At 49.5% G+C, this 25699-nt stretch overlaps 1 protein-coding gene across 1 annotated transcript in view; it reads right to left on the reverse strand.

Annotated features, from left to right (window-relative positions):
- The window catches only part of DGLUCY (D-glutamate cyclase), a 72985-nt gene that overhangs the window by 30276 nt on the left and 17010 nt on the right, over positions 1-25699 (reverse strand). The window contains exons 2-7 of the mRNA XM_029952165.1: positions 21953-22034; positions 10608-10733; positions 6667-6820; positions 4666-4864; positions 1655-1802; positions 416-538 (exon numbers count right to left, since the gene is read on the reverse strand). Of these exons, the coding sequence (XP_029808025.1) occupies positions 416-538; positions 1655-1802; positions 4666-4864; positions 6667-6820; positions 10608-10710 (727 nt within the window). The 5' untranslated portion in view covers positions 10711-10733; positions 21953-22034. The remainder of the gene's footprint in view (positions 1-415; positions 539-1654; positions 1803-4665; positions 4865-6666; positions 6821-10607; positions 10734-21952; positions 22035-25699) is intronic.

Consider the following 25699-nt stretch of genomic DNA (forward strand, 5'->3'; position numbering starts at 1 on the left):
CTTGAGCTGAGACACAAGTGGCTGGAGAGACCCATGCGAAGAGAGGAAGGAAGCCAGTGAGAGCTGTGTATTTTACATTCTGTTTTGTGACTCTCTTTTTTGTTTTTATTGTGTATTTGTTTTCAAGAAAGCACAAGCCAAGGAGAAGGGCAGAGGGAAAGGAGGACAGAGGATCTGAAGCAGCCTCTGCCCTGTCAGCATGGAGCCTGATGCTGGGATCGAACTCATGAACTGTGAGATCGTGACCTGAGCTGAAGTCGGACGCTCAACTGACTGAGTCACCCAGGCGCCCATCATGACTCTATTTCTTAAATTGGTGCACTGTGAGTCTATGCTTTCAAGAACTAGAGCACCCCCCTCCCCCCGTTTCCATCCTGGGTCATAGTGATTGCCCCCCCCGCAAGCCTGGACATACTACAGCTGCTGACAGCTTCGAGGCTGGTCACTGGAGAAGGCCAGAACACTGGGATGTCTCCCGGCTGACACGCCACAGGCTCCCCATAGTCAGGTCTGGAAAGATCCTTGATTCCCAACAGTTCTGCAAATGGAAAAAGAAAATGAAGTCCATCAGGTCCTGCCCTGGTAGGTCCATGCCAGCTGACACACACTGAATGGTTTATGTTTCTTTCTCCCCAAGAAACTCTGGTCCTAGGATTGCCGTCGATGGAGAAAAGGAATCAGGACTTTAACAACCCAGAATGCTGGCCGGCTTCTAGTCCACTCCGAATAGTAGTTTCAGCACACGGAATCTCAAACACCCGGTGTGATTGCTGGAGAAGCCTTGGGCGCACTTAGCCCAACACCTTGTGCAGGCCGCCAACCTGTATTTGTGAGCCCAGGTCTATCTCGGTACAAGCTCAAGTCACATAACACAGACCGAACCTCTGTTCTTAACCACCAACCACTGGCCTAGCTTCAGAGGCCCATGAGGACAGCAACGGGGGATGAGTTGGGGGCCCAACCGGGCCCCACTGATGAGAAGACGATTCAATGATTCGTCAATGCACTTTGCTTCGGGTGGTCCTGAGACCATCTTTCTCTGAGGACGGGGGCCGCTGCCGGCTGCAGGCTTTGTCTCATTCGGTGTCTTTTTTACACAGTTGAGCAAGTTCACTTACACTGAGCTTTGACTCTCACCCAAGACCCAGTCCCAAGCTCTCACCAGGCCCTCTGAGAACCAAGGGGAGGCCTGGCAGCTGCCACTCTTGGATCTGCTCACTCGCTCTCAGACTGAGTTAACAGCCTGGGGACCAGGTCAAGTGAACTTCTGGAACAAAGCCTTCCCCTGCCAAATATGCCACTGACCCACAGCCTCGGTTCGAGGTTGCTCTGAGGTCAAGTGCCGGGACAAGTAGCTGTGCGGTCGCCTCTACCACCTGCTTCCCCGCCCCCAGGTTCACCTGAAGTTCATGGGAGGGGATGGGTGCGGCTGACTATTCTGCCAAGGGCAATACCTTTAAACCCGAGGGGCCTCTGTAAACCCAGCCTTAATGCTGCTGTGGAGTCTGAGCCTCGTCCGGGCCCCCGGGCCCCTGGGGAAGATGAGGACAAGCAGCGGGGGGGGGGGGGGGGGGGGGGAGTCATAGCAGGTTCCTGTCTTCTTGGGCTGAAGCTCGGGGTGCCTGTCAGAGTCATGAATGAGAGTGACACTCACCAGGGTCGCCGATATGAATGGGATGTCCCTTATTTCCCATGGAGCCACAGGCCCGCACCAGCCCTTCCAGCTTGTCCTTGGGGATGGGCCTCATTGTGACCACCAGGTGGCAGCAAAAGTCAGCAATGGTGGCACAGGGCACTGTTGTCTGAAATCAAGGAAAACATGTTGAAAAATAGATTTTTTTTTTTTTACTGTTTTTATTTATTTGAGAGAGAGAGAGAAAGAGAGCATGAACAGGGGAGGATCAGAGAGAGAGGAAGACACAGAATGTGAAGACAGGTTCCAGGCTCTGAGCTAGCTGTCAGCACAGAGCCTGATGCAGGGCTTGAACCCACGAACCGTGAGATCCTGACCTGAGCCAAAATCAAGAATTGGACACTCAACTGACTGAGTCACCCAGGTGCTCCATATAGCTTCTACCTTCCTGTGACATAGGAATGAGAAAGCCTCATGGTATTTACTGGTCTAAAACAGAGAACTTTGTATGTGCTGCGGACCCCCACTTAAAGTAACATTTTTAATTGCAGAAAAAGAAATGCATAGGTTTACAAAGGAAGCCAATTACATTGCAAATATCAAAGTATGAAAAAATGTGATGCGTGGATATGTGTCCTTCATTAACAGCTTAGGGAACAAGATGGCAGACCCGCCATTGTAGTTTGGGTGTAGTGATCAACCCACAGGCTACGTCTGTGCTATCGGAATGGCCACGAGGCAGGGCAGTGTCTGGGGGCTCTCCGGGCAGCCGCAAAATCGCAGGGGCTGCTGATACAACGGTATTTCCTCGTCTGCATTCATAATGAAAGGAGGTGCTCAGTTTCAGTTTGAGGCTATAAAGATGTAACTTTTTTCCCCATCCAATTCCATGACAGGTCCTTTGAATTTTCTCCACGGACCTCCAGGGGTCCGAGGACCAGGGGTGAAGACCTTGAAGAGAGTCAGCGGCAGAGAGATCCAAGGGCAAAGGATCTCTCTGGAGGCACTGGTGGAGGGGGGGGTCCTGCTCTGCCTTGTGACCACACTGGGGAGGGGACCCGGCTGAGCCCTGCCTCACTCCCTGCCTTAGAGTGGCCGGCGCGACTTTCACTGGTGGTGGTGTTTGTGGTCTGAATGGCTTCTGGTGGCTGCAGTGGGGCTTAGGAAAGATTTAGGACGTGGCCACGATGATGTTCCACTGGGACAGTTGTGGCTGCTGCCCAAAGGGCTCGCTGTTGGCACTGGAGGGGGGACAGGCCACCCCATGATACACCAGTGTGGCCTACGGATTATTTTGAATTAAAGTTACTTGAGAAACTGTCAGTGCAAGAAAAACACTCTATACTTTCCCCCCTGCAAAAAGCAGGAAATAAATCTCCCCCGTGGAGGGACCCTCCCTGTACCAAGCAGGTAGAAGGCATCTTTGTCGCCAGAGATGGGAAATCCAGGGCCCAGACGGCTGTGTAAACAAACCCTGTGACTGCCTCGCTGATTTACCCCCCCCACCCCCCCAAGCCCAAACTTCTTTGTCTTGTCAATTCTTCCCAAGCTCATTGTTTCTTTGTCCGAAAGGTGTAAAAGCTGCCTGCTTTGGTCACTTCTTTGAGCCTCACATCTTTGGGGCTCCTGTAGGTATGACGTTAAATGTGGTTTCCTCCTGTTAATCCATCTCCTGTCAACCTAAGTGTCAGACCAGACAAAGGGTCTAGAAGGGAAGAGGGGACAGGTTTTCCTCCCTGGCAGGACTCTGGTGGCTGCAGGACGAAACCTTGGTGTGCCTGCTTAGTTGGTGTCTGAATTACAGCACTGGGGAAGGGACACGTGTCAGGACTTTCACAGGGGACAGACAGAGCTCCCCGAGGCTGCCCCTCAGGGCCCCACCGGAATCCAAGATGGCTGCCTGGTCGTTTCTCCCAGGAGCCAAGAGCCAGAGGCAACTGCGCTGAACCGAATGCTATGTGGTAAGTGGGGTGTCATGCTTCCCATGGACAGAGATAAACACTCTGCAAAGCATCCATTAATCGTCACACTTCTACTAGTGACATTTTGTAGATGGGAGCCAGGAGTCCTAGGGCACAGTCTGCCTTTGGAACACGGGCAAGGCCTTTCCTCTCTCCAGGCCTCAGTTTCCTCATCTCAATCAAAGATTGCCAGTGGTGGTGTGTCAGGGACCAGCCCTGCCCTGGGGCCCTTACCAGTGGCTGCACTACTGTCCCCACCCTCCCCTACCTTTAAGAAAACTGCTCAGGCACATGCTTTCACTCCGGAAACTGGTTTCTCCTCGGAGCAGCCCGGGCCTCTCCGGCAGGAGCCCAAACCAGCAAGTGTGAGTAAACGTCTGGAAGCCCAAGGCACCATCCGCAGTCCACGTCCTCCACAGAGAAACCTGCCCCCGGCCGCTGACGCCGGCTGCCCAGCCCTCCCGCACGGAGCCAGCCTGGGCTCCCCAAGGCGTCCTGGAAGCGGTCAGGGGATCGAGGGAGTCTGGTGCTCTCGCCTTGACAAGCAGGAATGGAACCTCAGGGACACAGCAGGGAGGTGACCCCTAACCGTGGGCACGTCCCCGGAGAGCCCACCACCCGCGGCCACCACGGCCAAGAGTGTGACCCAGCTTTCCTGACAGAAACATGACCCCGCCAACAGGCTGGCCAAGGCCCTGCCACAAATCCCCGGACAGTCACCTGGCCAGGCACACTCTGCCTGGCGCCGGAAGTTTGAGCCAACCAGGATTTTCAAAGAGTTCACGGAGACGCTGTAAGTTAAAGGAGCCAACAAATTCCAACGGGTTTGGTTTACACGGCCGCCACGATCTGTCTCTAAGGACTTGACTTGCACACCCAAGGCCACCCTGCGTGTTCACAGCAACCCCGGGCGTGGGCGAGAGAGAGAGGCTGGACATCCCGTTTTCCAGATGAGGGCACAAGCTCAGAGAGGTTAACCACTTGTCTGGGGTTGAACAGCAAGACTGTGGCTTGTGGATACAAGGTGATCCACATTTTCAAGTATTCTGCCCTTGGCGGTTGTGTCCCTACCTTGTATGCACCCACGTGACCGTGGCCTGAGGAGGCTCTTCTGGGGAGCCCCACCGTCTCCAAGACTGCCTCCGGGGAGAAGCTGCAGTCCATGAGGAAGGCCACCATGTCCCTCAGCTGCCCCGAGCACTCCTCCAGCGAGGCCAGGCTGCCCGTGCAGTCACCAAACTCGTACTTCCGGAACTGGGGACAGCCCGTCCTGGGGACACAAGGGGGAAGCTCACAGGCCCAGAATCAAGATGGCCCCTGACCATGAATTTTTTTATTTATTATTATTATTTTTAATAGTTTATTTTCAAATTGGTTTCCATATAACACCAGTGACCATGAATTTTTTAAATAGAAAGGGGGATGGGGTCCCTGGGTGGTGCCGTTTAGGCCTCTGACTCTTGATTTCAGCTCAGGTTCGTGAGTTCAAGCCCCAAGTCGGGCTCTGCACAGACAGTGTGGAGCCTGCTTGGGAATTCTCTCTCTCTCTCTGCTCCTCCCCTGCTTGTGCTCTCTTTCAAAAATAAGTAAACTTAAAAAAAATCTTTAAAAAATTATTTATGTAGAGTCAAAATATTTTGGTGATAAGCCTGTTCTCCATTCACTCCGAAATTATTTTGTTGAGCCATTCCAGGCGATGAAACAATAGTGACAGAAAGGACATCGGCCAGCCCGTGGGAAGTATGCAATCCTACACGGGCAGGTGAGACGGCACGGGAAACAAGTGTTTGCTACACAGAGCAGTGAGTGTCAACAGTTTGGGGAGAGGAGCGACCCAGGGAAGCGGGGAACCCATTCCCCCCACAAAGGGGAAGGTGCTGGAGCTGGGTCCTGAGGGGTGAATAGGAGTTCACCAGCTGGACATGGAGGAAAGCACATTCTAGGCAGAGGGAACGGTATGAGAACAGCATGGAGGCATCAACCAGGTGACCCACTGGGCGATCTGCTGTAGGGGTCCCCAAGATGGTAGCATAGGGGGTGCTAGAACAAAAACAGAAGGAACTGACCTCAGGTCCAGGTGGGGTCGATGAAGGACGCTCCTACTTCAGAGTGCACAAAATGGTAATAGCAGGCTGTTTGCGGGGGAGCTTTCTCTCTGGGGAGATGGCTGGGGATGGCTGGAGTGTCACGGGTGAGGGGAGACACTGAGCCAGAGCCAGGTCGCTGCAGGTCCAAGGTGCAAGTCACAGGAAGGCACTCAAGATTTTATTTATTTGATTTTTGTTTTTTAAATTATTTACTTAGTTTTGAGAGAGAAAGAGAGACAGAGCATGAGCAGGGGAAGAGCAGAGAGACAAAGACACACAGAATCCGAAGCAGGCTCCAGGCTCCGAGCTGACAGCACAGAGCCTGATGCAGGGGATTGAACTGACGGCCCATGAGATCAAGACCCGAGTCGGGGTCAGATGTTTAACTGACTGAGCCACCCAGGGGCTCCCTGGCGCTGAAGATTTTAAATGGGGGAGTCGTGTGATCAGATGTAGCATTAGGAGAAGCCACTCAGGTGGGCACGTAGAAGAGCCGCGAGCCTGAGCTGGGGTCGTGGGAGAAAGGTGGGCTCACTCGGGTCTACTGTGGGAGCAGAATCAGTAGGGCCATTTATTCAACACGTTACATTTTCCAAGTCTGTGAGAACATACCCACAGTGCTCCTAACAGCTACCTCTGGGTAGGTATCAGCAATGCAAGTGTTTTCACTTTCTTCTTGGTCCAGGGCTTCTGATTTCTGGCTTGGGGGAGGCAGTGGGGGGCTGCAGGTGCCAGCACTTTCCCAGCCGGGGCAGGACGATCTTGGCGATGCCCAAGATGTTTCCCAGGGCAGGGGACCAGAACAGGGACAGGGATGGGAATGGAGGGGAGGACAGCTGGTCCCTGAGCAAGAGTCACGAGTGAGGTTCTGTACCAGGTGCTGAGGAGCCCCATGACTGGCCAAAGAGGTCCCCGTTGGCAGACACGCCCGGCTGCTGCACGTGGCCACTCCCACACTTGAACCCTGGTAACCCAAGCGTTTTACCTGGTGTCTGAGGCAGCGTTCGGAGCAGGCAACGTCCACTTGCCTGGCTCGGCGAGGCCCAGCAGGGGCAGAGGGCCACTGTTGGCCTGGCAGAACTTTTCAAAGGCTGGAGCCAGGGACCTGTGCAGGACCACCACGCCGGCTGGCCGGAGCCCTGGGTTTGGTGAGAGAAGGGCCACAGGCAGAGTCAGTGGCCTCTCGGTAGAGCCTTTCCATTTTAACTCTTTATTGTAGTGAGCATAGGAAAATGCCCATCCGTGTACTTGAGGACTTTTCAGGAAATGAACATACCCTTGTAACCAACACCCAGGTCAAGAAACGACATTATCAGCATCCCAGAATCCCTCTCTGCCCCTTAGAGTCAATCACCCCAGCCTCGAAGGGGGCCTCTACCCTGACTTCTAACACCATGGATTACTCTTGCCTGTTCTTCATATAACAGAATCATAGAATGTGAGTCTTTTGAGTCTGGCTTCCATCACTCGATCATATGTCCAGCAGATCAATCCATACGCATGGTCAGCGAAGTGGTTTCCAAAGTGGTTGTACCAATTTATATTACGAGTCTGGCTTGCTCCTTATCTTCTCCAGTGCTTGGTGCTGCCTATCTTTTCTATTTCATCCACTCTGGCAGGTGTGTAGAGGCCTCACACTGTGGTTTTAATTTGCATTACCCTGACGACCAATGCAGTTGAGTGACGTTTCTTAGGTTTGATTGGCCATTTGGGTATCCTCTGTGGGAAAGAGACTGCACATGTCTTCTGTCTGGGCAGATTCTCGACTGAACGGGCTCATAGAATCCTTGACTCTCCATCCTAGGAGGTAATCTCACTGCGGCTAGAGAGGAAGACCCTCCACTTGCAGGCCACGACGTCCTCCAGGGGTCAAGAGCCCTCCTCTGGAATGGGAAATCCTTTGGCTTTAGAGGTAAGCAAACCTGTGTTTGAATCCAGATTCTGCCTCTGACCGGCAGTGTGGCCCTGAGTCTTGGTATTCCCATGGATTTGATGGCAGTAACGACACCTACCTCAAAGAGAACCCTGGGAGTTCTTTCCTGTGTGTTGATTACCTAACACACAGCTGTACAAGAAGTAGGGGTTGAAGGCATATTCACTCAATGGAATCTTGCATAAACATTTGCAAGGGTGGTACAGAGGAGTATTTAATGATGGTAAGAGATGTTGGTAACCTATCGTTAAAGGAACAATACCAGATAACAAAACTGTATGCTAGGCACATTCTCCCATTTATACAGTTGATGAGAGAAGGAACTAGAAGGAAATACATCTACATGTTAATCACAGTTATCTCCTGCAACAAGACTGGGCGATTTTTAATGTTCTCTTCTGGGGTCTTCTCAATTCTAAAATTTATGTAATAAATAGGTATCATTCTGTAACTGGAGAAAAAACAAACAAGAAAACATGTTTTTTTTTTTAAGGATTATTTCTTCTAAACAGACCACCCCAAAGAAAAATGTAATTATGCTGCTCTTGCAGAAATAACCTTGGTGACAATTCTCCCAAATGCTAGGTTGCTGTATCAACATGTGCACATCTCTTTTCCACAAGGATGGCGTCAGCTAATATTTTCTCTTTAGCTCTGATATTTTCCTTAGCTCTCTGTGCTAAGTCGTTTATAGAGGTAATCACTTGTATTTTATACATAAGGAGAACTAGGCTCCAAGAGATGAAGTGACTTCACACAGCTGGTGCATGGCATGGCCAGGATTTAAGCCTGAGACAGGGGACCCCCGAGTCCCTCTAGGGTCACCACTGGGCTGCAGGCATTGGACCTTTGTAGGATGGGTCCACCACCCGCTCCGGAACCCTCCTCCTCAGGGATGGTAGAAAGCAGCAGATCCAAGCAGATGCAACCATCCGCAGGGAAAGTTCTAGTACCAGCTTCTGCTCTAACATCCTAGAACTCATTGCCTCAAACCCTCGGAGGCTGCCAGTGCGACAGACTTTGACAATGAGGACAAGCTGGACACTCCCAGCCGCTGAAAGCCCAAGGAAGCTGAGTGCACTTCTCGAGCAAGCCCAGCCTGTCTGGAGCGAGGGGCAGGGAACCCAGCCAGCCTAGAAGCCTGGCTTCCTTAGCCGCCTGCTTGCTTACCTCCAAAGCCTGTTGCAAGAGCAAACTGGATTTTTAAGACCGCAAATCAGAGAGTTACTATGCGCACAAAGCTTCTTTGTTTCCTTTTTAGTTAAATGCACTTCAGACGGCACTGTGTTTTCGTTTTGTTCATCTCCACTGCTGACAGTACCAAGCCCCCAGTTGTCCCCATTAGTAACAGGACACCACTCGAGGGCTCAGAGGTGGCTTTGTGACGGGAGTGGTGCACGAGTGAGCGGAGGGTCCGAACTGATTCCTGAGTCCTCCGGGTCTTTCCAGCTCCATCTAAGGTCACGATGGCTTTTTCTCTGTGAGGAGAAACGAAGTCAGTCTTCTGAGTCCTTTTACCTTAAAGCAATGTTGTCTTTTCTTTCTTTTTAACTTAATGACAAGAAAGGGCGGGGGGGGGGGGGGGCGGTGCACCTCTAATGTTCCTAATCTGATTTAAAGCCCTGGAAGACACAGTCCTGAGCTGAGGTGTCCCCGCTGTTCTGCAGAACGAGCTCCTTTCCTCGTGGAACGTTCCATGACAGCGGCTGACTTGGATGGAAGGTCTTACCCACTCGAGCTCGGGGACTCCTCCCGCCAGCTCCCAAGGGAGGACTGCGCTGTTACTTTCCGTGCACAGGTGAGCTTAGAAAGGTCCCACAGCTGACCCACGGCCACAGCCAGAAGGAGCCAAGCTGGGCTCCTATCCAGACCGACACACTCCGCTCTCTCGGCGCCCCCAGGTTCTGGCGAGCAGTGGGGTCCGCTGGTGTTTGCTGGAAAGGCATGGGTACCAAGGGCTATGTGAGACTATCACCCTGGTGGCGCTCTACGAAGCACATGCCCTAGTGCTCACAGCCCTGAGTGGCCCCTTCCCCGTTGACTCTGTCCTTGGCCGCGTGCCTCGCTTTGCCAATGGGACGTTAGGGAGTATGACGCAAGCGGGTCATTACTGGGTGTGACGGCTCCTCCTGCAGGAGTCCTGAGCCGCCTTACAAAGAAGTTCGGCAGCCACTGCTGGCGAGGCTTCCTAGCAAGAGAGAAGCGTTAGGCCGGCCACAAGAGCTCCGGGCCTCCCAGCGGGCTCTCCGGACACGGGCGGGAGAAGCCATCATGGCCGGCCCAGCCCCCCAGACACGGTGCCACGTGAGGCAGAAGAACCACCGAGCGGAGCATCACTGCGGAACGGGGTTGGAGCCGGTGAGGCTGGGCGCTTTGTTACGCAATCACAGAGAATTGTGTTGGTCCAGAGGCCAGCACTGAACCCTGTCCTGCTCTGGCACTTTAAACCACGCTACTGGCTTTCCTCTTTGGTGATTCCAGTAACCAGAAAAGTCTTTCGTATTGTGAAATTTTGCTGCGACTTGGGTCAGTGACAACTTTGATGGCTGTTTTCGTTCACAGGATCTTTCAGCGTCTTGAGTGTCCCTCCTGGAAGAGACTGGCCACATGGTGCACCCAGAGAAGACCAGAACAGGGCGACTTGGTCTGAATCAAAAACCGGATTAAAATGCAGTGTCATCAGTGGGCACTCTTCCGCCAGAGAGAAAACCCCTTTCATCATCTGAGGCCACTGGCAGTTCTGCCCGTGGAGTTGGGTTGACCAAGCAGAACTGGTGGTACTGGAGCATTGGGTACAGTGTTTACAACCGAGTTTGGTCTACATGCCACACCTCCTGCCGGGACATTAATTAGGGACAGAGCTAATATCATCCTGCTCTTACTTCCTGTTTCCCAGGCAGAAGCTAGAAGTCTCAGGAATTTCTAAGCCCTGCACATCTGGTATTTCTAGGGATTCTTTTTCTTTCTTTTTTGAAACATCTGTCACCACTTACCCCCAGTGATGCTGGACATATTTCTGATGTTTGGTGTCTTTTGCAGGATCAAGCTCCTTACGACAGATGGAAGACAGGACTTCAGGTGAAGTGAGGTTATCATGCTGTCTTGGAATGGGCCAGAGTCTGGGAAGGAAGGAAGCGGAACAAATGAGAAGCGCAGCTTCCTTGCAGGGGCCAGATTCGGAGTATGGTATCCACTACCCCCCCACCCCCAACCTGGGCCCTTCCAGGTCCTGCCCTGAGTGAGCGCTGTTTGGAGCAAATTCTCCCCACCTTATTCCCACTCCCTTAGTGTCTAAGTTTCTAATGAGAAATTCCTAACACTTCAAGACCTTTGCTCATGACCTTCCCCTGGCCCGGAATGTCCTTCCTCCCATCTCCTGAAGACCTTTCCATTCCTCATTTCTGGTTCGAATCCTCCCCTCTAAGAAGAAGCCAGTCAGCTCACGCTGACCAGTCACCCCATTTCCCTGCCCCCAGGTCATTCTTCAAGACACTGACTTTGGCCTGACATTTCACTTGACTCTGAACCCCCTTCCTCTTTCCTGGGGAGACCCCAAGTACCAGAGAGCAGGTGCACATCTTGGACCTCCCACGGTGCTGCCACAGCCAAAGCACATAGCACACACCAAAATCACTTATGCTCAGATGAACAAATGACTGTGTGCCACATGCAGTCACAAAGGAAAGAACTGGCCAGATTTTCTGTCTACGTGTGACTTCTGTTACTTAGACTTAGGTGCCTAGAAGGAACAGATTTTATGTTTTCTTCTTTATATTCCCTGCCCCATCATCCCCTCCCCCCCACTCCAGGTATATAATGCCTTACAGATATCTTCGGTGGATGAATAAAATCCTACAGATTTTTCAATATAGAGATGGTGTCAAAGCTCCCGGAAATTACACTCAGAAAGGAAACCTGTATGTTGGCTTCTTGTGAAAATAATTCAAGGAAACCTTCAGTTTAGTTCAGGTTACAGTTGAGTTTAAAACGGAGGAGGGAGGCCAGCAGAGGGCGCTCGCGCAGCCCCAAGAGGAAGACCTTCACCTTACCAAGTCCACTATTTAGCTACTATTTACTACCCCAGCAGGAGGAAGAAATGGCAGTCACAGCTCAGCCAATGAGGGGCCACTACACTTCGGAACTCCTAGTTTACTCCAATGAACTTCTGGATCCTAACAGCCCTCCCGTCTTCCCCCTTCCCTCTGGAAAGGAGCTCCCTCTGCTTTGTTCCCCAGACTTGCCTCTGGACTTGCCTATCGTTTGGTCACAGCTTGCATATCCTGGATTGCAATTCTCTGCTCTTTCCAAATAAACCTATTTTTGCTGTTAAAACGGCTGGTAGTTTTATTTTTAAGGTTAATATGCTCTAGAAAGAGGTTTCCATGAAGAGGTGAACAAAATGACAGAGATGAAAAGTGTAGCACAGAGAATATGGTCAGTAATATTGCAGTGATTTTGTGTGATTAACACACGGTGACTGCAATGACCTTGGTGAACACTGAGCAGTGTATGGAACTGCCACTTCTGTCCACCTGAAACTAATACAACATTGTATGTTACCTATACTTCAATTTGTGACAATCTAGGGCTGTACAGTCTCATTGTGTTGGCTTCCAAGGCACAGCCCATGTCTTCTTCATCTCAATATATCACATGTCTAGCGCAGTGCCTGGCACAAAAGTGGTAGTTCAGTGTTTGTTGAATGACCAGCTGACTGACTGCACACTGGATGAAAGCAGGATTCAAGAGCGGTGTCCACAGTGAAGGTTCTGGACGAGCCAGATTTTCCACAGCGCTTTCAAGCTAGAGAAGAGCCCAGTGAGATTCCAAGCCACCAACGCATGTTTCCAACTCCCATCTCATAGGTAGAAAACCATGCAAACCCCACGGCCATTTTAATGACAAATTTGAGATCGTATAAAAACTTTTAACAAACAAAATGTAAGCAATGTGGCCCTGGGAGGGGTAGAGATGCATTTTAAACTGACAGGGAGTGCTTTAATAGCCACAGAACAAAGTGCTTTGGGGACACAGAGGAGAGAACAGCTGGTCCCGCTGGGCTGAGGGGTTGGTGCTGGGGGAGGGTCAGGTGAGGTTGGATTCCACTCCGCAGTTGAAGATACTGAGCATCAGAGCACTGCTTTGGCAGGTCAAGGCTGAGCTTGTCTGCTGGACTGAGAGAGCCCTCCTGGACCTGGCAGGTCGGACCTCCTGGCCAAGCACCGGAGCACCAGCCAAGGTCCTGGATGTCTGTGTTTCCCCAGGGTCACTGCAGAAAGCTTAGCACTGCAGCCAGGCACTCAACAAAGCTCGGAGAGAGAACCATTCCATAATCAAGTGGGGACAGTCACCAGATTTCTCTGGTAACGGCCTTCACTTTTTTTTCCTAGCCCTGCGCCCTGTCAGCGCTCCCCTCCCCCACTTTTATTTAAATGGCCTTCACTTTGTACCTGGAGGAGAGAATAGAGTTCACCCCAAGCCCACTGACATGAGCGCCCCCAGTGGTACCTGTGAGCCATTGCCCCTCATTATTACACTATGAGACAGCACGTGGAAGCCGGGTGCTGTTTCGCAAATAAATTATAGCCCAAAGACCCAAATCTGAAGGTGATTGCTTTCCCTTCCCTTCCCTTCCCTTCCCTCCCCTTCCCTCCCCTTCCCTTAATTAATTAATTAATTAATTAGTTAATTAATTAATTTTTTGTTTTAATACAAGTTTAAGTGGATCTAGGTCATTCTTGTAACAATATTGCTTTCCTGGCCTGGAGATAAATGAGTGTAGTTTGAAATCCTGCCCTGAGAAATGCATGCTGGGAGTGTGCCAGGCACCTGAACATCACTCACGGTGCATGTTGGGAGGGAAGGAAGGCTGAGAATCCCTCCCTTATAGAGTCGTCCTCCTTGAATGCAGGGGTCAAACGGAGCATGAAGTATGTGCTCGTTGGCAATTGTCAATATACCAATGACAGAGCGCTCAGTCATATAATAAATGATAGTAGCTACCATCCCACTATATATGAGAACCCACTGCATCTCAGACCCTTTACCCTCTTTGGTTTACAACCATTGGTTCCTCACCACTGCCCCACAAAAAGGACATTGGTGATCCCATTATGGACAAGGGATGAATCTTGGGAAGATCAAAGGAGCTCCCTAAAGTCCCGTTAACTACTAAGCGGTACAGTCCAAATCGCAAAATAAGTCTATGTTCATGCTTGCTTGACTGATATCTACCTTTCTGTGTCTATGTATCCATCCCTCCCTTCATCCTCTGGTGTTAATAAGAATCATATCCTTATAGGAATAGCAGGGACCTTCCCCTTCCCCCCCACAAGGTGATTCCAGAACCAGAGTCTCTTGAGTCCATATGTTTCTTTGGGGACTGAATCCTGAACTTCTCAGACTTTCCACCAGGGCCTTCAGTGAACTCACTGCCGATTGGCCCTGAGTGGTCCAAGTGTCTCAATGCCCAATGAGGTCTTACTCTAAGTATCATTGAGCATTGGTTGGACTCTAAGAAGAGTACCCTTCCACGGTGAATTACCTTTTCTCTTCAGAGAGGGGCCCACAGATCATGAATTCCTTTCAAGGATCTGACACACCCCGAAGCCCAGTATAAAACTATCTTAGCTATGTCTGTCACAGATGACTGAAATTCCACCATTAGAAAATAATTTCTCTGCTTTACCCAAGTAATCCAATTCTAGGAATGCAAACTCCAAATGTGCTCAAACAGGGGGAGTGGATTGATGGGGGCACATGAAAGCACCATTTGTAATAGAAACAATTTAGAAACAACCTAGCAGAGGCTGGTTAAATACATGGAGGGCTAATTAAATAGAGACACAGCTAAACTCCATCCAGACCATGCAATGAGATACTATGTAACCATTAAAAAAGGAGGCTACTCTATATGCCTGTCCCAAAGACATAAAATAAACACGGCAAGGTAAAGAATTCTATGTTGAATAACACACCATGATCCATCCAAATGCATGTAAACTATCTCAGTATAGATGGGGACGAGCTTGGTATCAGTTGTCCTCTCAGAGAGGGAAATTAGGTGGGTGGGGTCCTGAGCAGGGACAGCGGCTACCACACTGTATTTTAGGTGAATGCGCCTTTTTGAGTTGTGCCATTGGGTGGCCTTGATAGAAGAGGGAATCTGTGCTCTTTATCTTTTCTACAACTTTCAACAGGACAACATGTAAGTATCACATAATTTAAAAAATGGAATCTAATTTAAACATATATAAGGAAGGTAGATTCAGATCCTTTTTAAGTAACCTCTACACCCAGTGTGGGGCTCGAACTCACAACCTTGAGATCTGGGCTCGCATGTTCTACCGACTGAGCCAGCCAGGAACCCTAGGTCATTCCTTATACTTCTGTCACCAGTTATTTTCATTCATTCGGTAAATATTTATTTAGTTTTTACCATGTGGGGTGTGCTGAGCACACAGAGGTGAGTAAAGCAGAACTTATCCCCATTAAAGGGCATGCACTCCTGGGGCACCTGGGTGATCAGTCGGTTAAGCGTCTCCTGATTTCAACTCAGGTCACAATCTCATCGTTCATGAGTTTGAGCCCTGCATTGGGCTCTGTGCTGACAGTATGGAGCCTGCTTGGGATTCTCTCTCTCTCTCTCTCTCTCTCTCTCTCTCTCTCTCTCTCTTTCTCAAAATAAATAAATAAACTTTAAAAAAATAGAAAAAATAAATAAAAGGCATGCATGCCTGAGCGAGTGGACACCATGGTGATAATAATGACAGCTGTCGCTTACTGGGCGCCTGCTAGGCACTCACTATCCAGACACGATCCATCATCCACCTGCCTTTCAACAGGCACTGCACTACAGAACACAGATTAGGGGGTAGGCTGGCTGGATTCCGAGCCTGCCTCCACACCTAGGAGGGGATCATAGATCCCTCCCTGTGCCTGTTTTCTCATCCATAAACAGGGATGCATAACAATAAGCATCCTGCTGAGTCGTGGTAAGGATTAAATGAGCTAACACATGTGAGAGTCTTAGAACCGCGCCTGGCTGGGTGCACACTCAGCACCGCAGAAGCGCTGTGTGTTTGCTACTCCTCACCCAGCGTGCTGCACAGACTGTAGGGAATTAGACAGCCACAGCCCACGCTCCCAGGGGGTTTACCCTCCCCAGAGACAGACACTAAGCACATAATTACCACCATATCTATCTCCGGTAGCTGTAACACCATGTGCTGAGCACTCCTGGGCTGCATGGACTGCAAGCGGAGGAGGAAAAGAAGCTGAGTCTAACAGGAAGAGCAGGGGTCGGACTAGCAGACTGGTGGGGAGGGCGCTTTAGGTCGGGGGCCAGCATGAGCAAGAGCAGGGAGGCATGGGAAGGGAACAAGCCTCCTGTGCTGCGAAATGTTTGACATAAAGGGGGAAGTAAGCAGGGGCTGGGATGGTTAAGCAGAGGCCAGCTCTTGGATGATCCAAGTGCGATGGGAGGTCATGAAGGTGTTAGGCAGTAGGGTGACTTTATGAGGAAGGCTCTGGCTGCAGGGGGAGACTGGACCGCAGGGCAGGCAAAGTAGGAGGCTGGCAGGAAAGAGGGGAGGCCAGGAGAAAGATGAGCCTATAGAAAGTCTCCCTCCTGGGACGCACCTGGGTGGCTCAGTCAGTTAGTATCTGACTCTTGATTTCAGCTCAGGTCATAATCTCATCGGTTCGTGGGTTCAAGCCCCATGTCAGGGCAGGGGATTTTCTCTCTCTCTCACCCTGTCTCTCTCTGCCCCTCCCCTGTTTGTGCACGCTCTCTCTCAATAAATAAACTTAAAAAAAACACCAAAGTCGTCCTTCTAGAAAAAATCTTGAAGGAGAGATTAACCCTTTGTTTGCCTGGCTGGACCAGCCAGCGCTCAACGCGCTTCAGGGCGGCAGCAGAGGCTGGTTCTGTGGAACAGACACAAGAAATCACACACACACACACAAGGGACAAGGCTTTCTGTTTCCCTTCAGTTCTGCCAGGGAAGGACTTCTGATCTGCTTTATTCCTTGCTGTATCTCCAGTACCTACAACAGTGCCCGACCCATGGAAAATGCCCAACAAATGCCCCCTGTTGGAGGAGACAGGCAGAGCAAGTAACATGCACAAAGGCAGCCATGATGAGGGAGCCAGGGAGGTAGGAGAGAAACCATGTGCTGGAAGCTGAGGAGAGCAAGTGTTTCGAGGTGGGGTGGGGGGGAGGTTTGTGGTTGGAGGTCAAGTAGGATAAAGCCCAACAAGCACCCATTGGAGTCTGAAACTCATGTCCTTTCTCCCTTACTACCACGATGAAGTCCTCGCAGTCCTGTTGGTTACCAAGCACCAGGAGCACCCGCCCAGTAAGCGGGATTGTGTTTAGGACCTGACCTGGAAGGGAACAAAAAATAGAAGGAGACAAGTCCATTCCTTGATGTTCAGAGTCTAACCAGGAAGATCTCAACTCACAAGCACCAGCAATTCACAGTAACACAAAACTCCATTTCTGGTTTCGGTAGATGTCGCCTGTATCACTTCCCCAGAGTCCCACAGCTTGATAACGGAAGAGCAGAACAAGTAGGTGTACAGACCTTGCCTTCACTCATTAATTTTTGTGGTGGGAGTCGCTCAGCATGTGCCAAGAGAGTGGCTGGTGGCAGCCTAAATACAACTGCAACTTTGCAAAATAGATGTTGCCGAAAGGAAGAAGCCATCCTAACTGTATAAATATTTCATAAAAATTGTTTTCATTACAATAAGAGAGACAAAAGATTAGGGGAAACGCTGGCAGTCATGTTTAGTGCTGCTTATCTAATAGGTCAGTTCAAGTGCTCCCAATAAGCAAAAGATTGTGAACCAAACAAGCATTTTCAACCAGAGCCAATGGTTCCCCTCCCGAAACAACTCAGTCCCAAAGCCATTAGGTAGAACTGTGAGGAAGGAGTCCACAGTGGGGGAGGGCAGGGGCCATGGTGGCCCAAAGGAGGGAATCAGAGCCCAAGTGATGAGACGGTCAACCCCAAGAAGGCTGACATGGCCTGTGGTGTCGCCCCCTGATCAGGGCAGGGAGCGATTCTTCAGGAGAACAGCAGCCTGGCATGTGGTATCAGGTGGAGTGTGCCCGTGTATGTGTGTGTGTGTGTGTGTGTGTGTGTGTGCACGCGCACGTATGTGTGCATGCGTGTGCAGGGAGACATATATTCCTTAGTTCTGCCTAGAAGCAACCACATTTCAAAAGGGATGAGCCCCAAAAATGGCATTTTCCATTAAAATGAATCAGGATACTTTGGAGAAATGGTTGATTCATTAACTGGGGCCAGGAAGTCAGAAGAGGAGCCTAGAGCATCTTGTTGCACTGGAAAGTAGGGATGAATGACAGGGCCATACCAGAAAAGCCACAGAATGAAGATGCTCTCAGGGGCCAAATTGGGGACAATGTGAGCTTTAAATTAAAGAATGGTGGGAATGGATATAACTCACTAACTTTCATAGGAATCCAAAAGTTCGGATGGAGATAAAAAGTAATTAAAGTTGGTGAGGAATGAGATGTTTACACAATTTCAAAGTACTCCCCATAAAATACCTATCAATTACAAAGAGGAAAAGTTTCATTTTATAGTGAAGAAATCTGGTAGACACCACCTTAGCCATGTGGTCAAAGTAGAGGAACAAACCAAAATGGAGAACCCCTTGGTAGGAGGTGAGGGGAAGAAGGTGGCCTCACTGTCATGATTTTCCTGCTATAATGTACAACTTGAATCTAATCAGGAGGAAACATTAGACAAACCTTAACTAAGGGACGTTTTACAATGTCTGTGTTCTTTAGAAGTGTCAAGGTCAAAATATTAAAAAAATTTTTTTAAGGGGCACCTTGGTGGCTCAGTCAGCTAAGCGTCCTACCGACTTCAGCTCAGGTCATGATCTCGTGGTTCACAAGTTCAAACCCCACATCCGGCTCTGCTGACAGCACAGATTCTGTGTCTCCTTCTCTCTCTGCCCCTCCCCTGCTTGCACTCTGTCTCTCTCAAAAATAAATTAAAACATTTTTAAACAGTGTCAAGGTCATGAAAGTCAAGGAGAGACTGTTGAGTTGTACTACCAGATTGAAGGGGACTAAACAGAATTAAATGCAAGAGTGATTCTGAACTGGATCCTTTCATGGTAAAAGACATGGCTGCAATAATTGACCAACCTTGTTTCCTGGTTTCGATGGTCGTGCTGTGGTCAGGTAGGGAAGTGTCTTTGTACGCAGGGAAGACACCGGAAAGTACTGAAAGATGATGGAGTAGCAGGACGATATATTACCAGAGTTCAAGAAAAAAAGAGGGTTTTGGTTTTTCTTTCACCACCCAATCACTTTGTGATTGTTTCAAAATTTAAAAATGGTAAGAATCAAATATGGAAAATTAAACTGTAGATGAACAAAATGTGGCATACACATACAATGAAATATTATTTAGCCTTTAAAAGGAAGGAAATTCTAACAGATGCTCCAACACAGATGAAACTTAAAGACATTATGGAAAGTAAAATGAGCCCACCACAAGGGACAAATTCTGTGTGATTCCACTTATAAGAGGCGCCTGGGGGACTTAGTGGGTTAAGTGTGTGACTTTTGATTTCAGCTCAGGTCATGCATGATCTCACGGTTCAGGTCATTATCTCATGGTTCATGAGATGGAGCCCCATGTCGGGCTCTGTGCTGACAGTACTGCTTGGGGTTCTCTCTTTAGCTCTCAGAATGAATGAATAAGCTTTAAAAAAAAAAAGTACCTGGAATAGTCAAACTCATAGGCCCAGATAATAGATGGGTGGTTGCAAAGCGCTAGGATGGGGGGAACGGGGAGTCGGTGTTTAGTGGAGCCAGATTTTAGGATTGGGAAGATGAAAAGTTCTGGAGATGGAGGGTAGTAATGGTGGCACAATATGGATGTGTTCAAGGCCACCGAACTGCTGAAGGTAGCAAATATTATGTTACACATATTTTACAACATGAAATTTAAGTTAAACAAAGGAAATTCACATCCTCCTGACATGTTTAGTTTCAAACTATTGCTGTGAAAAGTGACACCAGGGCTGGTGTGTGTCTTGGATTGAATAGCAAATACTCTCTAACTCAGGGTTCCCGTTCCAGCTCCATGGAAAGGAGCTTACCTTGAAAAAGGAAAGTTTTTTGTGTAAACGCCTCACGTGGCCAAACATTACCCTGATGACTCTGTGACAATTTAGGAAAAACTCCTCCCACCAAACGTGGCTGTGAACGTCCATTCTTAGAGAGCTACAGAATATTTGAGAGCCTCATTCTTCAAAGTAAATCTGCTTTTAGTTACTTAGCGAAATAAAGCAACCCAGCCAAGTGGCAAAACTCCAAGGTATGACATTGCTTTGGGCAAACAAGGCAAACCCTTCTGCTCCATAGTTTGCCTCACCCGTAAAACTAGACCACGCATGTCTGCTTATTTAACACAGAGGTTCTGTGATGCTCTGTCAGAGCAAATTCCTGTGGCCATGAGACATGACACACAAATCCAGATGGAGGTTAGGTCTCTGATGTTACTAACAGTACATGCTGTCTTGTAGTTCCATGGGTGAGTCCTAAGGAGAAACCAAACAGTTGCTTTAATGTCTAGCTACCCGTCCACTGCACCGCTCCACCAATGGCATGACCGACAAGCCTACTTCAAGGTCACAATGAGCACCATTCTCTGGTTGGGGGAGCTGGGGTCTCTGTGTACTTCATCTGGAAAAGATCTTGCCTAAGTGGTAATAATCTAGCACAACACAGAAGATACAATCAGACAGAAAAGCACCTTGATTCCTTGGGCCCTGACTCCTTTGTGTCAAATGACAGACATGCCAGGATAGACATTTCTTTAGTTCTCATCATCTGTAACTACTTAGGTGATAATGTATGAGTCGATAGTGGTATGGATTACTGAAGTTTTCTTTTCTTGATTCCCGTGTTTAGGGATGTGTGTGTGTGTGTGTGTGTGTGTGTGTGTGTGTTTCTCTGAGAGTAAAATTAACTCTTAGTTGGTCAGTTCTTGAAGGATTGGTCTCAGAAGCACACATTAGTCCAGAACTATACTTGCCCTACCCCGCAGGAAGTATGCCATCTGATAGCGTAATTGTACGGAAACAAATGTATTTAGTAATAGAGCCCCAATCCAGAAGTAGATGTTATGAGACAGAAATAATAACACATGCCCTTTAAACATAATCCTCTTACGCCAGGCCTAGTGTAATTCAGGTTTCAAAAACATATGTATACATGGGTTACATTTCAGAAGACACGCAACTGGTCTAAATCCAAATAAAAATGAGCTAAGCTTGGCGCCCCTTCATTTATATCCATCCATCAACAGCTGTACAGAGACGGGTGTGTAAATGCTACAGGATGGCTCGGGCAGTTGTTACAAAGGGTCTTTCAGTCCCATTAAAGTTGCATCCAGAAATAGCTGAGGCCGAGCCAGACTGCACTGCCTGAGGTTTCACAGACTGAAAACCACACTCTCAGTCATGATTATGCCCGTCTCTGCTCTGTTCTCTGGTTGAGATTCTCTGAGATTTCATTTTATGAGTATTCCTGACCACCAGATGTTTGCGACTCAGGGCCCACACGGCAAGCTCTTTATTACCCGTTGCATAAAACCAGTGTTTTATGCACATCTAAGCACATCTAGGCAGGATGGGGACAGTGCAGGGGACAGGCGCACTCCCAGTGCTGGGGAGGGGACACTGGTGCTAGTTCAGAGGCCGCTCTTTGCCTAGATGATCGGTGGGCTGGGGCAAAGGGAAGAGCTCCTTACGGCATTTCCCAGGGGGACACAGAGAGACGTGCCCATGGTGCCCTCAGAAGGAGACCATCAGAGGCCTCGGACAGTCACAGCGAGAAAGTTAGGGGCCTCAAACTAGGAGTCTCCCCTGACCCAGCAGCTGGCAGGTGGGACGGGGCTCTTCGAGGGTCCTCTCGTGTCCAGCAGCCGGACCGCAGCGGAATCGTGGGCTCTTCCTAGCACTCGGTGCATTTCCATGGGAACGGCTCGCAGCCCCGCATTCGCAGTGCTCCATCTATTTCTATGGCACCTGTCACCATGGCACCTACTTGTTCTGAAAAACACAGTCTAAAAACAGATCCCAAAGTAAAGGGGGGCAATCCACTTCCCCCCAGTCACCTTCTGCAGCTGCTGTTACACCTTGTGATTATTCACCTGGACCTTCTGCGGTCCCAGTTTCCGTATTTTTGTCATAGGTGGCTTTAAAAAAAATAAAAGGCTTACTATCGTCCTCAGCATCATCTTGGGGTGATGTGGCCCGAGGCTCCAGGAAGTCTGTACTTACTTGCTGCAGGTGTAAAATTTCCAGGCAGAGGGAGCTCCTCCCAAGTGGTTCCTCCCAGGGCTTGTTTGGGGCCTCCTGTGAGCTGTTTGGGGAAGGAGGGGGAAGCTGGGGGTTAGTGGAGAGGCTTGGTGATGTCCATATGCATAGATGACCCAAGAAAGGACCTGTGTTTATCCCAACAAAATGGATCAAAGCTCCTCTGGTACATCCTCTTCAGGGGAAAATGGCTTCCCTGAAGATTTTCCCTAAGTGAAGGGCCACCCTTTACAGCACAGCCCTTATCCTAGTCTCTGGAATCAGACAGAGCCTGAGTTTGAATCCCGACTCTGTCATTGGCCAGCCATGTGAGATCAGTGGGCAACCCCTGAGCACCTATAAACTAGGGATGAGAAGGCACAACTCACAGGGACAAGCCACTTCCTGTGACCTCAGCCTTCACTCCTTGGTTTGCCCAGCTATAAAATGGGGAAAATAACCAACCTCAATGGAGCTTTGTGACTGTTGAGGAGACAATGTATGGAAAGCACTGAGCAGAGTACTCATAGCTGCTGGAGAGGAAACTGAGCAGGCGGGCAGTGACAATGGCCATGACAGGGTACCCAGCCTGCCCTGGTTCTCCTGGGCCTAACTTCCTGCCCTGGGGCCCTAGAAACAGGGTCCCCAGCCATGAGTAGCCTCCTGCCTCCAGACTCCCACATTTATCAGTGTCCATGGGCACAGCGTATGTGGCTAAGGACAAGCTCACGTTCCACAGCAAGAGTCACCATGCACAAGGGTCATCAGCCTGGTACTTGCAGTGACACATGGGACAATGAAATTCTCATGAACTGGAGAAAATCCCAACACAGGTCCCTGTTTGTAGGCTTTGGGTCAAGCAGACCTGGGGACTCAAGTATCCCCTCTGCACATCTGTTGGCTGAGTGACTCAACTGAACTTCCCTTTCCTTGCCCATCTGTGAAATGGGGTCATGCCTCCTATCTCAGAGGGAGGGTGGGGCATTGAAGGAGAAGATGCCGGAAGAGCCCCCAGCCCAGGGTCGGCACAGAGTGGGCTCTCAGGAAGTGTGGCTCCCATCTTCTCTACCCCCCACTGGATGTTTTAAGGTAGAATAAATAATCTAGTTAATGAATTAAGGGTTAGCCTTCATAATAGAAGGAAACAGGCGTGTTTCCTGAATTTGCTGAGGTGCTGGTAAATGCTAGTAACTGCTGGAACCCCCAGGCTTGCACAGCGCCCGGCCGGCGTTGGCAGGGCCCCCCTCCAGGGCCCCTGCTGCCCTTCCTCACCACTCCCTCTCAACAACGCTCTGCCAAACAAGCCTGTGGGCTCACTCTCACCCCTGCTTACTGTTTCCTTCTTATTTTATGAAAGTAACTTCCCCTTTGTGAACACTGTGGCTGTCTCTTGGCCAAATCCCACCCTCCAAGAGGGCCTGCTTTCCGCTTGCAGATTCATGTGCTTCCAAGAAACTGGACACAACTTCTAGGTGCTGGGGATGGAACATGTGGCCTGAACCAAGCTAATCACATAATTCCAGCCCCTGCGTGCGAGGATTGGTTCATGTGGCCTACATGGGTCCAGTGTCACTTGGGACGCTCCTGAGAGTAGGGAACAGAAGGTCTGCAGGGCTGTCGATGTGAGGCTGGACTGCTGCAGCCATTTGACTATCATGAGCGAAGCCAGCCAGTTGGCAAAACCAACACACGGAGAACAACAACCAGAGGCTCACCAGGAACGGTGCCAGAGCCGTGGCAGCACGAGTCTGCCCGGATCAAACTGCATCTCAGGCCTGCTCCACCCCTGACTTTTCTTGGGTCTGTGAGTCAATACATTCCATTCAAGGTTAAATCAGTTTGAGTTGGGTTTTCCATAACACGAGGATAAAAGCACCAGGAACATTATTTCCTCCTTAGAGCCCCAAAGCCCCCATCACACTCAGACCTCACCAGAGCTAGGAATTGAAGAGAGCCTGTCTAGTTAGGTTTCCTCCTCTACCCTCAGCTCCTGTGTGTTGTTTGTTAGGTGTCAACCACGTGTGACCCTAACAATAAAATCGGTAGTGTCTCCATTTTCCCACTGAGGCCCCAGTGAAATCATTTCCTCCATGGCTACACACTCAGTAGTTGGTAAAATCAGGACTAGTCTAGAAAGGAGGACCCCGTGTGATAGGTAGGCAATTAATAAGTTTTCATTTCTGTTTCTAAATATGAAATGATTTGAATTCCCCAGTTGGTTTATAACTTTCTTGAATCCAAAGCTATTTTTTCTTCCTATTTTGACCATCCATTGTAGTCACTCAAGATGTGCTTGTTACCAAATGGCCAAGGGAATCTCTTGCAGGAACACCCTGGCCCAGGGGCCTGAGAGTGCCCAGAGGTCTGCTGAATACATCAAGAAATACGGAGCACTGGGCCAAGTGCTTAATGTATGTAATCTTGTATTTGTATTATTTTTAATTTTTTAATTTATTTTTGAGAGAGCGTACACATGGGCAGGGGATGGGCAGAGAGCCAGGGGACAGAGGATCTGAAGCAGGCTCTGTGCTGACAGCAGAGAGCCCATGTGGAGCTCAAACTCATCAACCACAAGATCATGACCTGAGCAGAACCTGGACGCTTAGCTGACTGAGTCATGCTCTCAGATATGATAATGCCTTTCCCAGCTGTTTTCTGGTTGAGATTCTCTGAGATCTCATTTTATGAGTATTCCTGTCCACCAGATGTTTGCAACTCAGGGCCCGCACAAGCACTTTATTACCTGTTGCATAAAATCAGTGACAGTTGCACATCCGGGCAAAATGGGGACAGTGAGTCCCAGTAATCTAATTTTTTATTTAAAAATTTTTAAAATGTTTTTATTTATTTTTGAGAGAGAGAGAGAGAGAGAGAGAGAGGGAGAGGGAGAGAGAGACAGCACAAGCAGGGGAGAGGCAGAGAGAAATGAAGACACAGAATCCGAAGCAGGCTCGAACCCACGAACTTTGTGATCATGACCTGAGCCAAAGTTAGACGCTTAACCGACTGAGCCACCCAGGCTCCCCTAATCTTATTTTTTTTAAATGGCTCATTGTAGGGGCACCTGGGTGGCTCAGTGAGTTAAGCATTCAACTCTCAGTTTTGGCTCAGGTCATGATCTCACAGTTGTGGGATGGAGACCTGCATTGGGCCCTGTGCTGACAGCGTGGAGCCTGCTTGAGATTCTCCCTCTCTCTGCCTCTCCCCCCTCTCAAAAGAAATAAACATAAAATTAAGTTAAATCAAATTAGAAAATAAAATAAAACGGTTCATTGTAGGGGCATGTGGCTGGCCCAGTCAGTGGAGTGTGTGGCTCTTGATCTCGGGGTTGTGGGTTCGAAGCTCCTGATGGGTGCAGAGGTTACTTAAAAATAAGATCTTAAAAAGAAATAGCTGATTATATTTACATAACTCTTGGACCCCAGGACAACTGGCCTTTCGCCAAGGCCTGGGAGCCGAACCTGACTGAACTGGAAGGAGTGCATCCGGACACAGAAGGCAGTGACCCCTACGGCGGCACACGGCCGCGTGGAGAGCGTAAGGAATCTGGGTTTGATTCCTGGCTCTACCTCTCATTATCTGGGTGGTTTGGGGGCAAGTTACTTTGTGTATGTGTGCCTCAGTTTTCTCATTTGTCAAATGAAGATATAATCCTAACGCCTCTGTGGGCTGTGGGAAGATTCAGTCATAGCAACCCCCGGCGCCGTGCCTGGCATCATTTTGCCGTGTTCT

The sequence above is a fragment of the Suricata suricatta genome, chromosome 9 (assembly GCF_006229205.1).
Source record: "Suricata suricatta isolate VVHF042 chromosome 9, meerkat_22Aug2017_6uvM2_HiC, whole genome shotgun sequence".
Classification (NCBI taxonomy): Eukaryota; Metazoa; Chordata; class Mammalia; order Carnivora; family Herpestidae; genus Suricata; species Suricata suricatta.